Genomic DNA, 24,707 nt, shown 5'->3' on the forward strand with positions numbered 1-24,707 from the left:
ATTTCATAAATTTATGAAGTTTATTCTACAAAAAAAACCTAAAGTTCGATCCTCCTTTCCCGTTACAGTTTTTTCCCCATAACTTTTTTGTTACAATATCAAAGGTGATAACACGATTTTTTTACAATTTTAAAAATGTCTTAATGAGTTAGTAAATTATCCACCAAAAAATGATTTTGATAGGGTATTTCAGCTAAATAATCTTTTTTGAAAAGTTTGATTTGGCCAATGCACTTTCATTGAAAAATACAATTTTGAGTTTATTTGTAAACAGACTATTACTAAACTTTCAGAATATCCTAGTAAGCAAGCAACAATTTTTTCAGTGTTTTCAAAATTTCTAAAAATCTTTTGAAATTGTAATCTTTACAGATTTGAACAATGAGAAAAATATATTTTTGACCTTAAAATTGACTTTTTTTTAAATTACCTTTATCTTAAGATTTTATAAAGTCCTACTACAATGCATGAAAACCTTTAGAATGATTATAGTTCAAATTTGGTTCTTGTAAAATCAACCTGAAGTTTGTGCAAAAAGACTCTGTTAAAAATTTAGGCAGATGAGAAAGTAGTAATTTCATATTTTGGACAAGATTTTAATGAGATGAAAAGGGTATGAGTGGTGTGTGTGTGTGTGTGTGTGTGGCGGGGGGAGGGGGTCTGCAAATAACCTCCTTTCCAATTGCTTAATATTAAAATTTAGACACTCATTAAGGTAAATAATATATTCGGAAATTCTGAAAAACCATAAAAAAACTACCTTTACTGCATAAATTAGGTGAACTTTTTTTTAATATAAACGTCAAACTTGCATAAAACTGTTCAAAAAGTTCCACTGATTTCTAGGCAATCTAATAAATGTGTTTGTTAAAAATAAAGTACTTTGATAATTTGTTGAAAATTATATTTTTTGAAGGCCTTTGATCTAGATTTACTAAAACAGTATCCAGATTTAGTAAACAAGAACAGAAAACAATGTCTCTGAGCACTTTAAATAATTAACACATTTAATTCCAGACAGGTTATTTTAATATTGTTCAATGTTACATAAACATATTATAGAATTTCAGGTCAAATATTTCACTCTAAATGGTGAATAAAAAGCTGAAATTTTATTGCTTGTGGTGACTGTCTAAAATGTATATATGTCTGTATTTAAAATCAGCCTGAAAATCTATAGCAGAATAAACATCATTATGTCTTGAAAGATGGAAGAAAACCATGCTCTTTTAGTTTCATTATTTGAAATCATGAAGTTTAAATAATTAAAGGGCAGTCCAATTCAATTTGATATTTTTTAAACATTTAATTTAAAATTTCTTTCTTCTAAAAAATCTATTTTTCCCTGTAAATGTAAGTGAATGGACAATTTTGCTTTATCTCAAAAATATTTTTTGCTATCATTTGATGATTGATAATTGGGGACATACTTCCTCAATAAAAACCAGAAACTTGCAAATTGGACACCTACAGTGTGATCCTAATCCAGAAAAGGACCCCTAATGTGTCATACAGATCCTGCAAATAACCCATTCCCTAATCCCTTTTCCACACCATCATGTAAATCCAGTGTCCCCAACCAGGGGCTAATTAATGAGGTGTCATAAAAATAAACATCCTGTTCCTATATTCCTAATATGCAAGGTACCATGTGATCATATGCTTATTTGCATAAGGGGGATGACATTTAATCATGACTAAATTCTGATTGGTTATTCAGAAACTGCTAGAAGAAATGATTCTGACCCTGAAATGAATAAAAAGAGCAGTTTTTTCTTATTTTTCACACAGATTCATTGGATTCTTAAAGACATAGGAATGAGAAATAATTACTACTGGATTTAAAGTCTCTTTTCAATTACAGTCAACAATCTGTAATAATGAATAAACTTTGCACAGAGTAATGGATTGGACAGGATGGAAGGATAGCACACTCAGATGACATTGTCTCGGGGACCACACTTGCATGCTTTCCATTTGATATAAACAATGGAATGTCTGCAAGTATGCTCTTCTGGATGATACTACACAACAAAATCTACGATGGACCTACTCTCTGTACAGGATTTATAACATATATGTTGTATATTATTTATCTATTTATTATATTTTCACAAATTCTAAGTTAAAAAACATTTTGTTTCTGATTTATTACGAAAATACTAGTATTTTTCTGGTTTATTAATATACAACTGTGCATTTTTACCTTTATAAATATAAACATATCTAACTTCAAATGTTTATGGTTATTATGATGCACAGTATTTTCCCCAACAGATTTGAACCTTGTTATGGCCACACTTCTACATTATTCCATGTATGTATCATCATGGAATGTGTGGAAGTATGCTCATAACACAGGGGCATCAACAAATAGCCGGGCATCACATGCACAAATGATTGCTGTCCTAGTTTCAAAATACTATCAACTATTAACCAGGAAATACTTCTATAGGTCTAATTTTCAAACCGCAATTAATACAGTTCAATATTATGCATCATGGGATGGCTTTTCACTAAAGTGCAAATTTTGTTGAATAGTTTTGAATACTGATCTACCTAAAATATTACTATATTCCAGTAGTTGATTTATTTGCTTATGAATATTTTATTCAAAGTTTCACTTGGAAGCATGTTACGCAACTACACTTACAATTAAATATAAATTTTAATGTAAAAAGGCACACCTTATTCTACCGAAATATGAAAATCTCTATCAGTTTATTCTGTCTCACCATGACTTTCTGATGAATACGAAATTTCCAGAGCAAGAGGCAGGGAGGAAGGATTAAATATCTGATGTTATGGCCACACTTCTACGCTATTCCATGTATATGACATCATGGAATGTGTGGAAGTATGCTCATAATACAGGTACATCTACGGGAGGAAAATGTCAGCAACTTCAAGTCAGCCTGTACAGCCTTGGAATTTTTCAAATCAAATATACAGGTCATTACACATTCAAGCCCCAAGTGTCCGTTATCTGATAGCATTAAAATTCTGGCCTGTCTGTCCTTTATAATCTATTAAAGTAGATCTGCAAGTTTCTACATTGCAGAATTTTATTAAACCATTAGCATCACTTTATCTGAAGGGAATGAAGATAGCAGCCTGTGCTTGATTTTTTACAGACTATTTTGCTCTTGAAATATTGGACCCTGCATAAAGCTTAACATTTAGAACAAAATTTATTTGTCTGTATTTTTGCTGTGTGCAAACTGGAAATTGGAATTTCATTCTAATACAAAAATGAAAACTCTGATATTTGACTTCATGTCAACAAATTTAGTGCAATACATACCTCTACTACATTTGGTATAATACTTTAAAACGTGCCTTCAGTTAAATTTATTAAACTGTAGACATGTAGAATAGCTCATTAAAATATGCACATTCTTTAATTATTCTGCAGGCTGTGTTACTTCCTGTATTTAAACACTGTTACCCGCTGATGTCACACTGTCTTACTATATTTGGCAAATACATGCGTCTTGAAAAGAGCTTTCCTATTTCATCTTCTTGCTTACATAAAATACACAGAAGATTGTAAATAAAATATAGCAGTAACATATCTCAACAATACAAACTGGTTTTATGCCACATGTATAATTAACTCTGGCTACACTGTGGTGGAATTATTACAGAAACATATAACCTCATCTTATTGTTTCCATATGTTAATAAAATCTGTAAGAAGATCCTTTGGAAGCATAGAATGCAACCAAGCAAAATAACAGCAGACACTCGGCCCTGCTATATTTTCTTTCTTAAATAAAAATTCCATTTTCATTTTCAAACACTGAAAATCTACTACTTCAAAGCCTCAATTCATCCGTTTTATTTCACAATATCTCAATGAAATTTACAGCAACCCTTTGTTTCACAACAATTTGTGATTTAACCAGTCCTACCCAGTACAAGGCAACTAATTTTTTCACTAAAGTACATTAAAAAAAAAACAACCTTACCCCTCATCTATTAATACATGAATTTAAACTGTATTGAGGCTTTCATGTTACAGATGACAAATTTAAATATGTTTCAAAATACTGACTCAATCATTAAATTTATCTAGGTTACAAGCTTTTCAGGTAAAGAAAGTCTAGATATCAAAGACAGTTGTGTGAAGTCTGAAAGCATTCATTCTGGCTCAGCAGTTAACATACCAAACTTTAACATCAGATCAACAAGTCCCTTGGGGTATACGACACCTGTTTGCAAGCGGAATGGGATTGGGCAGAAATAACTGGCACTAAAAACAAAAATTACTTTACAGGGGAGTGGGCGCTTGTCAAACGGAATACACATACAGAAAGTGGCATATTATCATGTGTAAATTTTAAAAGCCGTAGCTATTATACTTTATGACTTAAATCTGGAAACCATTTTCATGCTTCAGATCACTGTGGCCCTGACCTTTGACCCTGAGCACAATAGGGATTCTCCTCAAGCGTTGCAGAGTCATCTTGTAATAGTTTTTGAGAAACCTGCTTACAGGCAAAATTGTTTTGAGAATGATGCTGAAGGGTGTAAACAAAAGCGCCATTACTTGAAACATTTCAAATTTGTCCTTTATTTCTAGAGGACCAATAAGCTACTTACATCTTCTGTCAATGGTTCCAATTTGTTTTTGCAAGTAGCAATCTTGTCCTTTAACCAATGTAAAACCTGTGGCAGGATCTCGTCATTACTGGCACGATTTACCTGATGCTCGTCAGGAGCTGAAAAAATCACCTATTTCATGTATTAAAGGTCACAAGAAATGTGTGAAACAAGATAATAAATTTGAGCTGCACCATGAGAAAACCAACATAGTGGCTTTGCTACCAGCATGGATCCAGACCAGCCTGCATATCCGTGCAGTCTGGTCAGGATTCATGCTGTTCGCTAACGGTTTCGCTAACTGCAATAGGCTTTGAAAGCGAACAGCATGGATCCTGACCAGACTGCGCAGGCTGGTCTAGATCCATGCTGGTCGCAAAGCCACTATGTTGGTTTTCTCATGGCGCGGCTCATATACTTATGATTTAAATCTGGTTCACACAGTCTATACATGTGAAACGATCAATAACATCTGCTGAACTTCTAGTCATTAAACAATCTGACTTGCCAATATATTTACAAGAAATAAGAGATATTAAATTTTCTTTTAACCTTCTTGTAAGAATTTTACAATTTTCTTCTATCTTAACCCTTACCAGGTAAATTTCTATAATGAACTTGTCCATCTTTCATTTTGGACAGTACTATTAACTGTCAAAAGGGGTGCTTACCAAAAAGATACTGAACGAATGGCGAACAGTGCAGATCTTGATCAGACTGCACGGATGTGCAGGCTGATCATAATTGACACTGGTTGCAAAAACAGAATCGCGTTTTTTATTTCGAATCAAGCTGAATAGTGCGAAATTAACTGAATTGGAATGAAATTTTGTGATTTTGGCTGAATCAGCTGTTTTCTGTGGATATGAGTTCACTGATTTTTCTGTTATGAAAATAAAAAAAATGGGAATTATACCTGCTAGTTGAGTCTTTAATTTCATGGATTGACACAACCACAAAATGCACGAAAATTAGACCACCAGGTTATAATGATTTCAAGGTATATTGAATTTCTTGGAAACAATTTCTTGGCAAGACAAATCAATACAACAATCAACATTTATCATAATTAAAGAAACCGCAGCTGCCCGAACTAGTTCAGCACAGTACAGATAATGTAAATTTGTTTCCAAGTAAAATAATGAATTGTCAGACAACAACGGTATAAAGTTATTCCTGTCCACACCTCATTTATGTAAAGAAGTTGTAAGTTAGGTTAGCACTGGAACAATTGTTAACAATTTGTTGAAACCCATTTACAAGTAACTAAATATTCAAGGAGGCAAAGTATCCATGGAGACACAAAGGGCCATAACCAGTAATCACATCAAACCTTACCAACAATTTCCAGTGAAATCCTGCTCAACCCATAAAACTTCTTACTGTTGGTTACCTCCCTTATATTACTACATATGTACTGATCTACTTGGTCCCTAAACCCAGCATCTGCCACAAACATACGGATTCCTGAAAACAAAAAAATTATACTCCCAAATAGTGATCCTTTATCAATGAAAAAACTTTATTTCAACAATAGAGAAAGTTCGAAAATTAATGGAATAACAGTTTCACATTTACTTTTGAAAATAAAGGTTTGTTACAAACTGTAGTAAAAGTCCTTAAAAGTTACGATTACTGTGCCCATTCACTCCTTCCTGGAAATCAAACCAGTATTCAAGCCAAAGTAAGGGCATGTTAAGGCAGTACTATGATTTTCATCATGTTTCATACCCAGAACCTCCATATTAGGGAGCCTGGCGCTCTACCCATACATGAACACGCAATAAGAGCTCAGAACCAACTCTGTATCTCTGGTTTTATGTCTCATTAGATCAAACATCATCAAGGCTTCTGAGAGAGTCCATAAATCAATTTGAGCCGCGCCATGAGAAAACCAACATAGTGGCTTTGCGACCAGCATGGATCCAGACCAGCCTGCGCATCCGCGCAGTCTGGTCAGGATCCATGCTGTTCGCTAACGGTTTCTCTAATTGTAATAGGCTTTGAAAGCGAACAGCATGGAGCCTGACCAGACTGTGCGGATGCGCAGGCTGGTCTGGATCCATGCTGGTCGCAAAGCCACTATGTTGGTTTTCCCATGGCATGGCTCATTTATACTATCAAGTATAAAACAGTACATCAAATATAGTGCAAAATATTTGAAAATAACATACATTTTAAACATCAAAAGTCATTTGACAATGCATTTTAAGAATGTATATAAATAATGTACATTTTCAAAAATCAATCTTCATTTGAAAATGCATTTTAATCACATGAAAAATTCATTTAAATAAAACAACCAGGTACAAGAATGTATTAATAAAACAATTTGACAGTAAAATTACAATATATCTCTTTAACAGAGATAGGTAAAATGAAAGAAATAAATAGAAATGTTTTTTTTGGGGGTGTAATAAAACAAAACATGTTTGTTATTAGTTAAGGCAGTCACATATATTCCACATTTTTCCTTCTGATATTTAAATAAAAACCTGGTGTAGACGTGAAATCCCCAAAACGAGGGCATAATCTGTAAAAAAAGAAATCATCGTCGAATATCCCCAGTTGCTATGGCAACAACATTTAAAATATTACAAGAACATTTTTCTTAAAAAACAGTTTTGAATTAAATTTATGCATAATAAAATTTTACGCAACACAAGATTTAATGGGTGCTTTCAATTTTCTGAAGCAATTTTGCAAAATGTTTTAGAAATTTTCAAAGGCACAAAGACGTAAATTCTGTATGCATATCATTCTGCACATCTTTAAACGAAAACTTCAAAAGACTAGAGAGAAAGTAAAATAATGTAAACAGATCTATATCTGAATATCATTACAGACTTCTCAATTCATCAGAGTTTTATGCAACCTGACACGATCTCGACACTTCTAGTGGATTTTATTCATATTAGGTTGTTTTTTCTTATAAAGTACAGATGACTCAAGATAGTTCAATATTCATTTGTGTACTAGACATCATTCTGTGAAAGCACTACATCAAACTTGTACTGGCAAATAAATCTTAACCCTTTCCTTCCATTAAACAAGTGGGGTCTTTTTTTTTACGTCTGGCTGTAATTTATCTATTTTTGTGTATCATATTCTTGCTTTAACCTTTACCCTGCTAAATTTCTATAATGGACTGGTCCATCATTCAATTTGGGCAGTACCATACAAAATTTACTAACTGAACAGCAAACAGTGCAGACCATGATCAGACTGCACAGACGTGCTGGCTGATCTTGGTCTGCACTGGTTGCAAAAGCATACTGTAAAAGCAGAAATTTTGTGCGAGGGTTTAATTTTCGCTATATACCTGAGGCCCTACATCTCGTGAAAATTAATCCTCGCGTAAATATTCACCATTAGTATAATTCTAATTAAAGCAGGATACCATTTTTACAATTTCGCGAATATTAAACCTCGCAAACATACATAAAATTTCAAATTCGAAGAACTTTGACCCCAGGAAAATATGTGCGTTTACAGTAATCTCTTGCAGCAAGCAGGCTAAAGTCTAACCTGAACAAAAGAATATCTTGAGGAAAAAAAAAAAAAAAAAAAAAAAAAGAAAAAAAAGAGTATATGTATCCAAAGATTTGGGACATTTATTTTTGTTCACTAACAAATCGCTTACCGGGTAGTTTGTAATTCCCTTTAATGATTTTTCCCCTCAGAGATACTTCAATCAAAATGACAAATAATTTCTCATCCTGTGCGCCCTTTGAATCAAATGCTTTTTCAAGCTGTTACAACTGCTACCAAATGTTATAGCATTTTACTTTTAATATTTTTTGTTTTGCGCATAGACTTCTCATGTAAATTTTGAAGTTATGGAAGGTAGAGGGGTAAGAAATGTTTTATACAGACATTGATGATAAATATTGTTTGCACTGTGAAATAAATCACTTACCTTGTTTGAAGTATCAGCTACATGCACTATACATGCTGAATGTAAGCATCAAGATGCTATAATATAGCCACCCACCTGACAACATTTAGTACTCCATTCCTTTATCAAACTGTGCCTTACATTTTGGTTCTCATTTAATTTAGACAAATTGAATTATTTTATTCAAATTCAATTCAATTTTTTTCAGAGTAAAACGTATTATCTGGATATTTAATTCTTCAAGTAAAAAGTAAAACATGTCCATTTTTTTTTCTTTGACTCTATCTTCGTAGATGCACAAACAAGATTGCTCCATTAAGCAATTTTTTTTACAGATTGCAGGGTTGATACACCTCTCGTTCTCACAAGAATCTTAAATCTGATGGTGTCAATATTTTTGAAAGGGAGGTTTTGTCCGGACACAATTTAAAACAACAACAAACTGCAATCTGAAGTCTTTTACAGTGTATTAACTTTTAATAAATTTAAATTGTTACAAACCTATTCTACCAGGGTGTTAGAAGTGGTGATCTTATGACTTGATTAATCTTGTTTTATAGGTACAAATGTTAAGCTATACTTACCAAAGACACACACACATGAGCAACGTGGATTCAACTCAAAATGTTTGAACATGCAAATCTAAAATGCACTTGTGCATCATTTTTTCAAATCTATGCAAAACCTATCTTATGACCTGAACTTATAAATTTAAGTAAAGCAAGTTCATTCAAATATAATAATAAAACAGCTTTAACTATTTTGCAAACAAAGTAGTTCAGTGTTTTTTATTGCGTTTTTCAATTTTGTATTTTCTGTTTAATATTGATGACTTTACGTGAACAACTGGACTTATCCTTACCCTTTCAATATTTTTAAGCTGATTTGCATATTCATCTTCCCACTTCATCATCACATGATCAAATCCAGCCAATGAGAATGATTCTGAAGTTCCTGAATGACTGCCTGTAAACCATGTAGCTAGGAGGTTCAAAGGTCAAACATAAAAGGAAGGTTAACTCTGTTGGAAAAACAGAGGATGATGGGATACCTAGACAATTGTCAGGGGTGAGGCAAGAGGTCAGGTACTGTGCACATGCTGTGGTTGCAGAATGTATTCGAAGATCTTGGGACAATCTATACACTGCCTTCACTTGGTCATCTGGAACTTGCAGTCTGAAAAATAACACAATGTATACAGTAGTAAAACATTGATCCTCAGAGGTACAACTCATTTAAATAGGTCAACCATGTTGCTGTACTTATAAAATAGACTGGTCCGGTTTATAGGCTGGTCAGGGCTATGATATGTATTGTATTTTGCCATCGAAATATTTCTATCAAATGCTTCTTCCCCTTCTGTTTGGATCCGTCCATGTTTACAAACACATATAAACACAGTATATAGAAAGTGGGTGGGGACCACACTGTCCAAAAAATCTTATTCATTCAAGTCTCTTACACAAACCAAATTCTGTGAGATGTCTCAAACCGAGTTAAAAAGAAATATTGCGGTAATTTGTTCACTAATGTGCTTTCACTGAAAAACTTTTTGATACATATTTTGATATTTGTAAAGTGGGAGAGGGAGCATCCAATACATACAATGAAAACTAGATGTGTATCCATATGACACAGGACTGGTGTCCCCCCTGTCACTGTAACTTATGACATTGTGAATTTTTTAAGATATATGCAACACAAACTTTTAAGCACTTCATGTGTATTTTCACTAACAGAAGAACTATAACTCTGGTCTTAACTGAGTAAAATCCCAAAGAGAACACCAGGTGCACAACTTCACATGCTATATAACAATCATATCATGTTTTATGACTCTAGGTCAAGGACATTTTGAGATACATGGGACACAAACTGTTATTTTTAACTAAGTCATTGGACATAACTCTGGTTCTGCAGTGAAAAAAAAAAGACTAAAAAATATTCAGATGGTTTCATGACTAGGTGAAATATTTTAAAGATATATGCAACACAAACTATTATGTACTTCATATATTTTTTTCACCGATTCAATTACCACAATTCTGGTCTGGTTGAGTGGATGCAGACAAATCACACGCTCCAGTTATAGCACAGAACAGGTGAACAACTTCACATGCTATATAACAATCCCATAATGTTTTATGACTCTGAGTCAAATACTTTTTGAAACACATGCAACACAAGAGCACCGCCTTGCAGTGCAGATGCTCATCTGATTTTTTTTGTCTCTGTATAATAGAAATATTGTCCTACCCATGATTTTCTAAGTCCAAAAGGGGCCATAATTCTTGCAAAAGCAGAGTCAGCTTTTAATGGCAAATAACTGCTCCAAGTTTTAATGCAAAAGCTTTGACTATTAAGGAGAAAAGTTGACCTAAACGCAAAACTTAACCAAGAAATCTGATATTTTTTTTAAGTCCAAAAGGGACCATAATTCTTGCACAAGGATGAAGTTATGTTTCTTGCTGTACAGAGCCAGCTACTGAAGGTGAACAAATGTTGCAAGTTTTAAAGCAATAGCTTTGATAGTTTAAGAGAAACGTTGACCTAAACATAAAACTTAACCAAGAAATCTGATATTTTTCTAAGTCCAAAAGGGGCCAATTCTTGCAAAAAGCAGGATGGAGTTATGTTTCTTGCTGTACAGAGTAAGCTACTGATGGTTTAAAGTTTAAAAGCAATAGCTTTGATTGTTTTGGAGAAAAGCTGACCTGAACATAAAACTTAACCAGGCAACACCAACGCCCATCAAGTGATGACAATAACTCATCTTTTTTTTTTTAAAATTAGATGAGCTAACACTTGTATCCACTTTATGTATATTTCTGACTATCAAGGGCCATAACTCTGACTGATAGAAACCTGTAGCAAAATCCGAGGTGCGCAACTTCACACGCTGAATAACATTCCTAAAATGTTCCATGACTCTAGGTCAAATACTTTTTGAGATATGTGCAGCACAAACTTTGGCTATTTATATGAATATTTTGACACCAGGTGAACCACAACTTTCTGTGCTGTATAAGAATCCTGTGAGGTTTGATGAATTTTAAATACTTTTTAAGAAATGTACGACACATATTTGGATGGATGGACAAGGGCAACTCTTAGTGCATTTAAAAAAAAATTTGTGGGAGCACAATTTTTTTTACTGAGGTATAATACTGCTTTTCATTTCTGTTTTTACCTTTTCATACTTGCTGTACATTTTCTAAACTGTGAGACCTTAGCTTTTACGGAAAAACTGCCTTGATATATCTAATGAGAATTACCACCAGTTTCCAATCAGCACTTCGATTATTTAGAGATTGAAGACAGGAAGATACTTTGATCTTTATAACAATGTTGTATATATATACCTGTGTACAATAATATTTACAAATTATGTCCTGGCATTCATTAGCAGCTGTGACCTGGAACTCTGACAAAAATGATCAATATGCATCATACTGGCTCTTGTATATCTGACTGTTCACTGATTATTGGTGATTGTTCACTGATTAGTCATCTATCTCATTGTATTTGTGTATAATCAAAATCAATATAGAAGAATGACATAATTTCTTCCTACAGATGTAGGAAGAGAAGTTGACATAAATCAAAAGAACATAGCGCTCGCTGATAAGCAAATGTGATCAACAGGTAACACCTGCCAACTCAAAAACTTTTAGAAAGTTATTAGATGTTAAGGCATGTATTTAAGCTCCAGTGGTATATTTCAAAGTTCTTCAAGACTTACCACACATACAAAACATACCTGACAACTGACCTTGAACTATGACCTTCACTCGAGATGATGTTGAAATTCATGTTCTGTATATCATCTTGAAAAGGCGAATATTTGACCAAAATTTCAAGAAAAGCTTCCCGAGACTTTTTGTGATATAAACTGGGCATGGAATATTCATTAAAATACTGAGTCTGGAATTATATAGATTGGACAAGAAGGTTTGACCTTAAGCTACTGTTACCTTGAACCTTGACTGGCATGCTTGGAACAAAGTTACTGCATCCCCTAAGATGCAGTGAACACTTGACCTTCTAGTAGGTTTAATGAAAATCATTATTGTCCGTTAAATAGATATAGATAATACGTGACCACACATGGAATTGTTAAAGACAAGCAACAGATAAATGGACATTATCAACAGAATACTCAATCCCTCCACTGTTGCACAGAATGTATGGATAATACATGTTTTTTTTGTGTATAAACGTCTGCAGAAGCCCACAGGATTGTGCGTGACCGAGGCCGAAGGTCAAGGTCACAAACATATCCAAAGGGCTTCTGCAGACGTTAATACACAAAACAAACATGTATTGTCGCTATTCTTGCATAAAAAAAATTTCACGACAATTTATGTATTGATTCTATATGTGATGACTTGATTATTCCGGTACATTTTTTATTTACCATTCCTGTTGTTCTTGGAAACAGTAAACATGTTTAAAATATCACTATCCAGGGCCCGGAAATAAACAACACTATCAAAAGCACATCCTGAAGGTTTTTAAGCAATTTTTTTTATCTCTCATTATTACAAACATAAAACAAGAGCTGTCCGTAAGACAGCCAAGCTCGACTATTCGAAATATTGTCCCAGAGGCAGGAAAATATTACCCAAAAAGGTTAAATATCGAAAGAGTTTTAAGTTCAAAAGGGGGAATAATTTGACCAAAATGCATATCAGTTATGGGACTTGCTGCTATCAACTAGTTTTATAACCCCTAAGGCACATGTGAAGTTTCAATTCAATATCTGCATTAGTTTTGGAGATAGAAACTCGCATGTAAAACTTTAACCAGAATTTTCAAAGTCCAAAAGGGGGCATAATTTGCCCAAAATACATACCAGAGTTATGGAACTTGATCCAGTAAGGTTAGTAATTGATCTTGAAAAAGAAAAAATAAGTTTCAAATCTATATGCCTTTTAGTAATAGCTGTATGCATGTACTTGCACGCTAAACTTTAACCAGAATTTGCTAAGTCCAAAAGGGGGCATAATTTGGCCAAAATGAAGGTCAGAGTTATCGGACTTGCTGCTATCAACTAGTTTTAAAACCCCGAAGACACATGTGAAGTTTGAAACCAATATCTGCATTAGTTCTGGAGATAATAACTTTCATGTAAAACTTTAACCAAAATTTTCTAAGTCTAAAAGGGGGCATAATTTGCTCAAAATACATGTCAGAGTTATGGGTCTTGACCCAGTGAGGTTGGTAATTGATCCAGAAAAAGAAAAAATAAGTTTCAAATCTATATGCCTTTTAGAAATAGCTGTATGTACTTGCACGCAAAACTTTAATCAGAATTTTCTAAGTCCAAAAGGGGGCATAATTTGGCCAAAATGAAAGTCAGAGTTATGGGACTTGCTGCTATCAACTAGTTTTATAACCCCGAAGACACATGTGAAGTTTCAAATCAATATCTGCATTAGTTTTGGAGATAATAACTTGCATGTAAAACTTTAACCAGAATTTTCTAAGTCCAAAAGGGGGCATAATTTGCTCAAAATACATGTCAGAGTTATGGGTCTTGACCCAGTGAGGTTGGTAATTGATCTAGAAAAAGAAAAAATAAGTTTCAAATCTATATGCCTTTTAGAAATAGCTGTATGTACTTGCACGCAAAACTTTAATCAGAATTTTCTAAGTCCAAAAGGGGGCATAATTTGGCCAAAATGAAAGTCAGAGTTATGGGACTTGCTGCTATCAACTAGTTTTATAACCCCGAAGACACATGTGAAGTTTCAAATCAATATCTGCATTAGTTTTGGAGATAGTAACTTGCATGTAAAACTTTAACCAAAATTTTCTAAGTCCAAAAGGGGGCATAATTTGCTCAAAATACATGTCAGAGTTATGGGACTTGACCCAGAGAGGTTGGTAATTGACCTAGAAAAAGAAAAAATAAGTTTCAAAGCTATATGCCTTTAATTGATGGCTGTATGTACTTGCATGCAAAAACTTAACCAAGGTGTGACGCCGACGCCGACGCCGACGCCAGGGTGAGTAGAATAGCTAGACTATTCTTTGAATAGTCGAGCTAAAAATCAGGTATTAACAGCACGTGAATTGCCTTGTTTGCACACAATTTTTCTCACGTTAATACATGGGCGGATCCAGTGAAAAAAAGTAGTTTTTATGCAAGAATGATTAAAATAAAACAAAAAATACAATATAAAGGATAACAATTTAACTTTTTTGTTTCCAGCCAAGTCATTAGATCTGTTTCTCAAAGTGGTTTTTGTTGCATTGTCAACTTACCACTCTTGAACTATACTTCAGATGAAAGATACCACAACAAGATATTGTTTTTTGCATAAACATGTATGACCTCAGCTATCTCAGTATTTGATCTGAACACAATTGACAAGGGTGGCACTCATTCAATTTAAGTCAAACTATCAAGTGCTGTAAGTCTTTCAATAAACCAGACTGCTAAGGTCTAATTTGTTCAAGGACTTTAACAAACCAAAATAGAAAGTAACAATGCAGCTACTTGAGATACAATTTATAAGATATATTACAGACTAGGAAGTTGTTTTTGTACTATATTTGTTTATACGACAGGGTGTTATAAATAACATGAAGTCAATATTTTGATGAAAAATCATCCAACCTGAACATGCCCACAGTAAGCTCAATATGGTTTAATACCAATTACACTGTGAAATTTCACACACACACACACGCACGCACACACACACAAACACAAAGGCCTATCAGAGGCAAGTTAGTACACGATTTTGTGTGCTGTGACCTTGACATTTGACCTTAAAAAAACAGGAGTCATCTACTGACTAAAGACAACAATCCCATGAAGGGTTACAGCCAAAGTACTCTTCAATTACTGAGCTAAAACCATTTTCAGTTTAGAGGTCACTGGGACCTTGACCTCTAACCTACTGATCCCCAAAACAGTAGGGTCATCTGCTGATCACAGGCAATGAACCTATGAAGTGTGGTAACTGCAGGCCAAAGAACTCCTTTAGTTATTGAGCAGAAATAATTTTCGGTCTAAAGGCCACAGTGTGCTCAGGTATGCTTAATAGGGAAAACACCTGAAAATATCTGAGACAGTTACGGTTTATCAAGTTACATTGATATTCTTCAGTGGAGCTGAAGTTCTCATTTAAATTACTGGTATGAACTAGATGTGTGTCCACAGGAGCTTCCACTCTGTCACTGTATATGGTTTCATGCTCTTGGTGAAATACTAGAAGTTGCTTTTGTAGAAAAGTGCATGTCTCCCCCCAAAGCATAGTAGTAACCGGCAAGAAGTCAATAGAGGACAGGAGCGAAAGTGAAACAGAAACTTATGGTTAGCTGCAATTGGGATCATCTACTCAGCATGTCCAATCATCTCAAGATGTTTCAACCTTCTTGGTCTAGTGGTTCTCAAGTTATATGAATTGGAAATGGTTTTCCATGTTCTGACCCTTGTGACCTTGACCTTTAATCCAGTGACCCCAAAATCAATAGGAGTCATCTACTCCGCATATCCAAACATCCTATGAAGTTTAAACATTCTGGGTCAAGTGGTTCTCAAGTTATAGATTGGAAATAGTTCTTCATGTTCAGGCTCCTGCGACTTTGACCTTTGCTCTAGTGAACGCAAAAGCGATAGAGGTCATCTACTCTGTAAGTATTATCACGCTATGAAGTGTGAAGGTTCTGGGTCAAATGGTTCTCAAGTTATTGACCTGAAATGGTTTTCTATGTTCAGGTCCCTGTGACCTTGACCTTTGATTAAGTGATCCAAAAATCACTAGGGGTCATCTAATGTGCATGTCCGATCATCCTACGAAGTTTCAACATTTTGGGTCAAATGGTTCTCAAGTTATTGATCAGAAACTGTTTTCCATGTTCAGGCCCCTGTGACCTTAACCTTTGATCAATAATCCCAAAAACAATAGGGGTCATCTACTTCAAAAGCTCTATCATCTTATGAAGTTTGGAATTCCTAAGTCAAATGGTTCTCCAGTTATTGATCAAAAATGAAGAGTGACGGACAAATGGCCCCTGTGGCATTGACCTTTAATCCAGTGGCCCCAAAAAGTTTAGAGGTCATCTACTCTGTAAGTCCGATCACCCTATGAAGTTTTACGGTTCTGGGTCAAATGGTTCTCAAATTACTGATCAGAAATGGTTTTACATGTTCTGGCCCCTGTGACACTGAACTTTAATAGAGTGACCCCGAAATCAATAGGGGTTGTCTACTCTGCATGTCCAATCATCCCATGAAGTTTCTGGGTCAAGTGGTTCTCAAGTTATTGATTGGAAATGGTTTTCCGTGTTAAGTTCCCTGTGACCTTGACCTTAAATAGAGTGACCCAAAAATGAATAGTGGTCATTTACTCTGCATTTGCAATCACCCTATGAAGTTTAAACATTATGGGTCAAGTGGCTCTCAAGTTATTGATCTGAAATGGTTTTCCATGTTCGGGCCTCTGTGACCTTGACCTTTGATGGAGTGACCCCAAAAATGTAAGGGATGGTCTTTCCCGTAAACTCTACCAATCTATGAAGTTTGAAGGTTCTAGGGCAAATAGTTCTCCAGTTATTATCGGAAATGAAGTGTGACTGACGGATGGATGGACAGGGCAAAAACAATATGTCTCTCCAGCAGGAGCATTAAGTAGATATGTTATGGTACCAGTATACTAATGATTTTCATTGTAGGCAAGAAACTCAGCTATGATGTTTTACATTATCATATATTTAAAATGAGAAATTACACTGTACATACTGTGGTAAATGAGGCTTGGGACCATATTTTTCTCTCATAAAACAGATTGGTAAATGGAATTGTGATTAAACATTTGCCTTACAAAATCAGATTCTTGACAAAAGCATTTTTTGAGAAGTAGCATGTGTTAACTTTTCAAAGTGTATTTCAGGGCAGTGATTTTTTTTGCCCTTTTGGGAAAATGTCCGGTACCGGATAAATTGGGAAAAACAGCGGGGTTTTTACTCTGATTGGGAATTTTATAGTTCATTAATAACATCATTTAGAATGTTTCTTCCTTCAATTCCATGTAAATAGCATTAAACAAACTGTTTAAATGGTTAAATCATGTTGAATGTCAATGTAACTAAGTTTTCCTTCTGCAATCATCAAAATGCAAACTTAATTTGGTAATATTGGGAATTTTTGGATGATAATTGGGAAAAAAGATTGCATTTTTCAATTGGGAAAAGGTCCTTTGAGGGGTACTTTATAAAGAAGGAAAAAAATCGCTGTTTTAGGGTTCAAACCTATAATTTTGCTTTGACAGTTCCCCACTTTGAATAGTGGATGAAGACGCTGTGTACCTATCTAGGAATTACAGGTGAGTTCTTCGGTAGAACCATCGACCTACAAGTCAGTCGGATAGCTTTCTTACATAATGACCCCAGCTTTTCAATCAACAGAGGCAAAGTGATTCAAAATTATAAGAGAATAAATCATGAATCAAGTCGGCCCATATAAAGTCCATTCACCATAGGACATTTCAAGGGTTTCTAACTTTAAATTTTGTATATCTGATACATTTTGATCCACAAGCTGGGATACATAATTTTTCTATTATGTAACCATCTAACTCAATGGCAGTACAGAAAAGAAGCATTAAGTTAAAAATCATGTTTTCCTTTAAAGCCTTAACAAAACTTTTTTTAAAGATACATACTTGCCGGTGTAAATAAAGTCGAGAAGGTATTTGAATTCTTCCCAACGTACATCTTTCAGCTTGAATATGGCTTGATTCCTGTCATCTTCCACACCTTTTTCGAACATCTTAAAGAAAAACGTGCTTGCTGAACCAAGTACGGCACGGTGTATACACGTCTCATGGTCACCGACAATCAACTTAGCATCGCAGAACTGGTCCCGTTTATGCATCTTATACAGCTGGGACAGTATGTTCGTAGTGTGCGACTCATCGTCATACTCTAGTTGTTGTTGTTCGATAATTTCTGACTCCGACTCAGTCCTCTCCATATTTCTCTGCTTCATTTAGATGGATGATAAATTTACAAACCAAGCGAGATGTCAAAGTTTCATACTAGCAGATAGGCCACCTGAAAAATATAAGTCATGCTTGATAATTACTTTGCTTTGTTTGCTAAAATGACTGTAGTGACATTTCCAATCAATGTACGCATTATGTAACAGCAGTTTTACAATTTTTGTTATATTTCGTAATTTTACCATTTTTGTTATATTTCAAAATACTACATAACTGTTATGACAGTAGCTGTCTCTCCACCTGGAAGTCAAACTTCCTATTAAACACTTTCTCTAACTGAGCTAACTTTACAAAAACAACTCTGATACATCTGATGTTTTAAATAATTTCTTAAAAATTTTATTAGACACATCCATAGAAATTTCAACTATTCATGAAACACTACAACTGATAAGACTACAGAAAATGTTTTTAACTTATTCCTGAACTTATACAATATCTGCTGAATATAATTAACCTTTAGCCTGCTGGCAGCAAGTGATTCTGTCTTTGTGGCCAGTGCAGACCAAGATCAGCCTGCACGGACATGGTCTTCACTGAGTAAATTTTCAGTCTACATCCCTTTGATTAAAACATGGTATTGCCCAAATTGATCGATAGACTAGTTAGCAGGCTAAAGGTTAATCCCCTCTGCATGGTAAATTTTCCGACCAAACAGTGAAACACATGATATTTATTTATTGAAAGTTCAAAATAACATTTAACAACAGTATTTTAGATACCTAACTGAGGTCAGAAAACCTGCCTTAACATATTATTGTAGATAAAAATCAACACTTTACCAAAATTTTAATATCCATCTAGCATTGTGTAAATTTGAACTTAATCGCAGCACCAGTTCATAAATAAAATCATATTCTTATCCGGATGGTTTATTTTATGATCTCTAAAAAATTACGGATGGCTTATTTTATGTCTAAATTTTTTTAAAAACACTGTCCTGAAATTTTAATATCCATCTATCAGCATGTAGACACGTACATTATTTTAAGATGCGTAAATACTATCCTCATTTACATATTCAATTCATAATCACTATTTCATATTCTGTCCTGGAAGTCGCTCACACAAACTGTCTTTAACTAGATCATTTCTAAGGCAACTGGAATAAACATCCTGGAAGTTACCAGTTCAGGAGTATTTTGAAATTACTGACATTATCTGTCTAAGGTTTTGCCAGGAGCACATGGTTTAATAATCAGGAACGACATATAAAAATGTCTGGTTCCAAACAGATTATTTCGCACGTAAGTCTTCTACTTCGACCCAGATTGTATCCTAACTTATCATTTTGTAAGTAACATATTAATTAGCTTCTTTAAGTCTAAGTGTGTCAAGCTAAAACAGTATTGAACAAATGAGCATGGGACATGTCTTTTTAAAAAACAAAATCTCACCATTATTTATAATAAAGGTCCATAACTCTGAGAAATATTTCTTCAGCCCCTTTTTATGATTATGTTCTTTTATTTAACACAGCTCAATTTCTTTCCTAGATTTAAGCAAAGAAGACTAAAACTGTGTGTTATCATGTACCACATGCACAGTTTTTAAGTCACCTCGCTCGGGGATTAAACTGACAATACCGTGATCTGTAGATCTGCAATCTCCCTACTGAGCTATGTGGGTTGAAGTTCAGGTGCATATTATTATACATGTCATTTACATCTAACTCTAAACAATGATTTCATGACTTACAGACATGTTAGAAAAAAAATGTCACCCAGTATTCTATGACTTACAGACATGTTAGAAAAAAATGTCACCATCATTCTGAAGGAGCACAATTACAAGCAACTGCTGGAATACCATCAAGTCCAGGTATTCTGAGCATCTGGCAGACTGAAGTATTTTTGTAGTTAGTCTCTCAATGTTATGGTATACAGAAACTATTATGACAGCAATGGTATGCCAGTATGTTGTTTAACAGTCTACAAGGCACCTTCGGTATGTCTAAGCCAAGTCAATAACAGCGTGAACTAATTGTGTAACCTATTGCATCATCTAATATTTACCATCTTGTAAATATCAATGCTTTATGCCATTTCATAAACTAGAAACAACTGTTGATAATTGGACATAATTTAAATGGCTTGGGATTTCCAAATTCCACAAAACAACAACAACAACAATCTACCAAATAACAGTAATGTATTCTGGACAACGAAAGGATTCACACCTTGCAATCAGTTTTATTAATTAAATTTTATCATTTTATCATTGCATGACACAGCAATGGTAATTCAAAAGGTTGAGAAACTAGAATGTGTCTGTAGGACACAGGGTGTGCCCTCACTGGTATATTTGTCCCAAATAAGGGGCAATAATTCAAGTGTTTGCAGTCTTAAGGAGGTATAGCCTCAACAAACATTTTATATAAAGGATTCATTACTCTAGGCCATACACTTTTTGAGCTATGAGCATCACAAACAAAAAATCCACTATTTTGGCTATTTCAAGGGCCGTAAGTAACTCTGTTATTAGCGCTAAAATCTCAAAAAGATCACGTGCAAAGCAACATCAAGATGAAATACTTTTTGAGCTAGGCGTGTACAAGGTGAAAATGTGCATTTTTGACTATTTCAGGGGTCATAACTCTGGAAATAGGGGGCAGAGCCAGACGGAAAAATAGGACGTGCACATGTTCATATCATGATTAAGACTCAAGCAAGGTTTCATCAATTTATATAAAATACTTTTTGAACTAGGCGAATCACAAACTTTTTCCAGACGGAAGGATGCATGCACGCACACACGTACCTACACACAGACAAGACCAAATCTATATGCCCCCACCACTCATAGTGTAAGTGTAGATACAAAGACAGAAAAATTTGGCAAACAAACACTATCTATATGAACAGTCTACCTGTCCATAACATGTTCTACCTGTCCATTACATGTTCTACTGTGTTGTCCTGTATGACTGGTAAACTTAAAATGCCATTAGTAAAGAAGTAAAAATAAACAATTGCTGAAAACTATGTTCCACATAGTTATGTGAAATTATATTACAAATGGCGCACCAAAACAATGATATTGAAAATAATGAGGTTTCAAAGGGGCTGAACTGTCTGAAAAAGTAACCCCTTTGTACTGTCCTTTTACGAAATTCAATGAATATCTCACTAAACTGACAATTGTTTTGTAGAATAACATATATGCTTCTTGATGTTGTTCAATTTTTATGTGAAACAAGCTTTTCTTTCTATGATTTGGTGTTCTTTGAATTTGTTCTCAAAATATGGGGCTAACTGTTAACAGAAGAAAATGTTAGTCAACATTCTGTCCTTTTTATTCAACAGTGATGACCTCTTTGTAGCCTAATAGAAAAATAGCCAATCAATACTTCTCCTAGCAAAAAAGTAATTATTCTCTCTAAGGCTTTATATTAAATCAGGTCTCTTTTTCTATATCATGTCACAAAGAAATACTGGACATCTTGGGAATTTATTTATTTGGGTTTTACGGCGCACCAACACAGTTTAGGTTATATGGCGCCAAAGAGGACTACAAATTTTGGTTTCACATCTCATTTACATCGAAATAAAAACATGAGGTATGGAATCAAAATTTGCATACCTGCTGGAATCACAGAGTTACTGCAAAACCAAGTGTTAAGACCCTATTAGTCACCTCTTATGGTCATGCAAGGGTAAAGCAGTGGTTCCAATTCTTTTCATACACAGATCGTCCCAGAACCACATGGGGCGGACATCTTGGGGAACTCATTGTACTTACAACATACAATGTCTCCCCATACACTTAATTTTGATAGGGCATTGTTAACAAGAGGGTCGTGATGACCCTGAATCCCTCACCTGAGTAATATTGCCTACATGTCTTCAATAACAAGAAAATAGGCCAGAAGGTAAAATAAAGCAAAGAGTTAGTATTGAAATCTGTGAACATGGTCCAAATATCAATGCTGATGCTAAAATATCCATAAAGTAGGTGCTATGTTGTCTTTGAATAATTATGGAGTTCACCAAAATAGCTAATTTCTAGCCTTTCAGGGGCCCAAAATACTCTGGAATCCATTAAGGAATATGGCTGGTTCAAGAAAGGAACCGAGATCTTATGGTGATACAAGTTTGCAAGTTTGGTTAAAATCAAATCACAAATGAAACCACTATTGAGCAATAGAAAATTTTTGCCCTTTCTGGGGCTCATGGTGAGATATGGCTGGTTCAAGAAAGGAACCAAGATCTTATGGTGATATAACAGTGCAAGTTTGGTTAAAATCCAATCATAAATGAAACAGCTATTGTGCAGACAAGACCAAAATAGCCCATTTCTGACCCTTTCAGGGGTCATAACTCTAGAATCCATAACGGAATATGGCTGGTTCAAGAAAAAAACCACGATCAGTTGTGTGCAAGTTTGGTTAAAATCAAATCTTAAATGAAACCACTATTGTGCAGACAAGACCAAAATAACCAATTTTTGCCCTTTCAGGGGCTGTAACTCTGGAACTCATGGTGAGATATGGCTGGTTCAAGAAAGGAACTAAGATCTTATGGTGATACAAGTGTGCAAGTTTGGTTAAAATCCAATCATAAATGAAACTGCTTTTGTGCAGACAAGGCCAAAATTGCCAATTTCTGACCCTTTCTGGCTTTGTAACTCTAGAATCCATAATGGAATATGGCTGTTTCAAGAAAAGAACCGAAATCTTATGGTGATACAAGTTGTGTGCAAGTTTGGTTAAAATCAAATCTTAAATGAAACCACTATCGTGCAGACAAGACCAAAATAGCCAATTTCTGCCCTTTCAGGGGCTGTAACTGGGATATGGCTGGTTCAAGAAAGGAACCAAGATCTTATGCTGATACAAATGTACAAGTCTGATTAAAATCCAATCATAAATGAAACTGCTATTGTGCAGACAAGACCAAAATAGCCAATTCTGGAATGGAATATGGCTGGTTCAAGAAAAAGAGTCCAGAAGTTCTATCCATTTATCAGTGTCTCAAATAGATACCAAAAGATGACTATTTATCTGCTTTTCACGATCGGGTAAAAAGATTACAAAAATGTGTTTTGGTAAAGGGGGAATACTTTGAAGATTTGTAATGAAAATAATTTTGATAGCAAAAACGTAGCACTTAAGAAATCTGAACCAAATGACAGAACTTTCTGCAGTTTTATACATTTCAAGTAAATATCTAAAGACGAAATATTTTAGTGAAAGATGGACATTAAATAATCTTTAACCTTTAAGCCTGCTGAATTTCAAAAATGGACTGGTCCATCATTCAATTTGGGAAATACCATTTATTATCTGAAGGGTAGTTCGCTGAAAATTTACTGACTGAATAGCGAACAGTGAAGACCATGATCAATCTGCACATGCACTGGTCGCAAAGGCAAAATCTCTTGCCGCCAGCAGGCTAAAGGTTATTCTAATATGCTTTTCTCTGTTAAAACACTCTTGCGCTACAATGATGTCACATTAACATGCGGTGATGTCAATGTTTTTGTGGCGACCAAGGAAGAGCGCTACTACATTTTATCTACTGTTTTAGATTAAGGGCATATTAGAATTGAAATAATTCATAGCAAAACTGTGTTTTAACACTATTTATACACTCAGGCAGTAATACGTCGTACAAATAATTTCGCTCGGGCTGTGCCCTCATGAAATTATTACGCCTGACTTATAACCGCCCATCGTGCATAAATAGTGTCAAAACACACTTTTGCTATAAATTTTTCTTAAATAAATCTAGTGTAAATTTTAATCAGATATACAGAAGGTAAATCCATAAACTGGCCAGCACAGAAATATGAAACATATCTTACAGTTTGTCACCAAACATTTTATGCTTTCAAACATTTATACAAAAGGCATTTACAGCAAATCAAATAAATATCTAAATACCTATTGAACAGTTAATTCAACATGTCAATTCTATCTCCAACCTGGAAATCATACAAATAAACTAAAATAATCTATATAAAACCTTACCTATTTGTTCAGTTAATCTCATCTGTTTGTAAATCACTACCTATATAGTATATATATTGTTTTTCCCAATAATCTCTTAAAGCCAACTGCACAAAATGATATATATACTTATGCAAATGTACAGTAGTATGAATTAATTGACCTAAATACAAACATTAACAACTTGCAAGTTAAAATGACTATTGTGTACCAGCGAGATAAAAATATTCCAATACTT

At 34.4% G+C, this 24,707-nt stretch overlaps 1 protein-coding gene across 6 annotated transcripts in view; it reads right to left on the bottom strand.

The window, feature by feature from the left end:
- The window catches only part of LOC123547630 (influenza virus NS1A-binding protein homolog), a 70,819-nt gene that overhangs the window by 18,139 nt on the left and 27,973 nt on the right, over window positions 1–24,707 (bottom strand). For 3 of the 6 annotated variants that reach the window (XM_045334897.2, XM_045334887.2, XM_045334891.2), the window contains exons 3-6: window positions 18,181–18,571; window positions 9,555–9,679; window positions 5,944–6,072; window positions 4,606–4,724 (exon numbers count right to left, since the gene is read on the bottom strand). In XM_045334897.2, the coding sequence (XP_045190832.1) occupies window positions 4,606–4,724; window positions 5,944–6,072; window positions 9,555–9,679; window positions 18,181–18,506 (699 nt within the window). In that variant the 5' untranslated portion in view covers window positions 18,507–18,571. Of the gene's footprint in view, window positions 1–4,605; window positions 4,725–5,943; window positions 6,073–6,336; window positions 6,475–9,554; window positions 9,680–18,180; window positions 18,572–19,301; window positions 19,445–24,490; window positions 24,628–24,707 lie in introns of those variants that run through there. The other 3 variants (XM_045334913.2, XM_045334920.2, XM_045334926.2) reach the window with 3 other exon arrangements.

This window comes from Mercenaria mercenaria, chromosome 15 (genome assembly GCF_021730395.1).
Source record: "Mercenaria mercenaria strain notata chromosome 15, MADL_Memer_1, whole genome shotgun sequence".
NCBI lineage: Eukaryota > Metazoa > Mollusca > Bivalvia > Venerida > Veneridae > Mercenaria > Mercenaria mercenaria.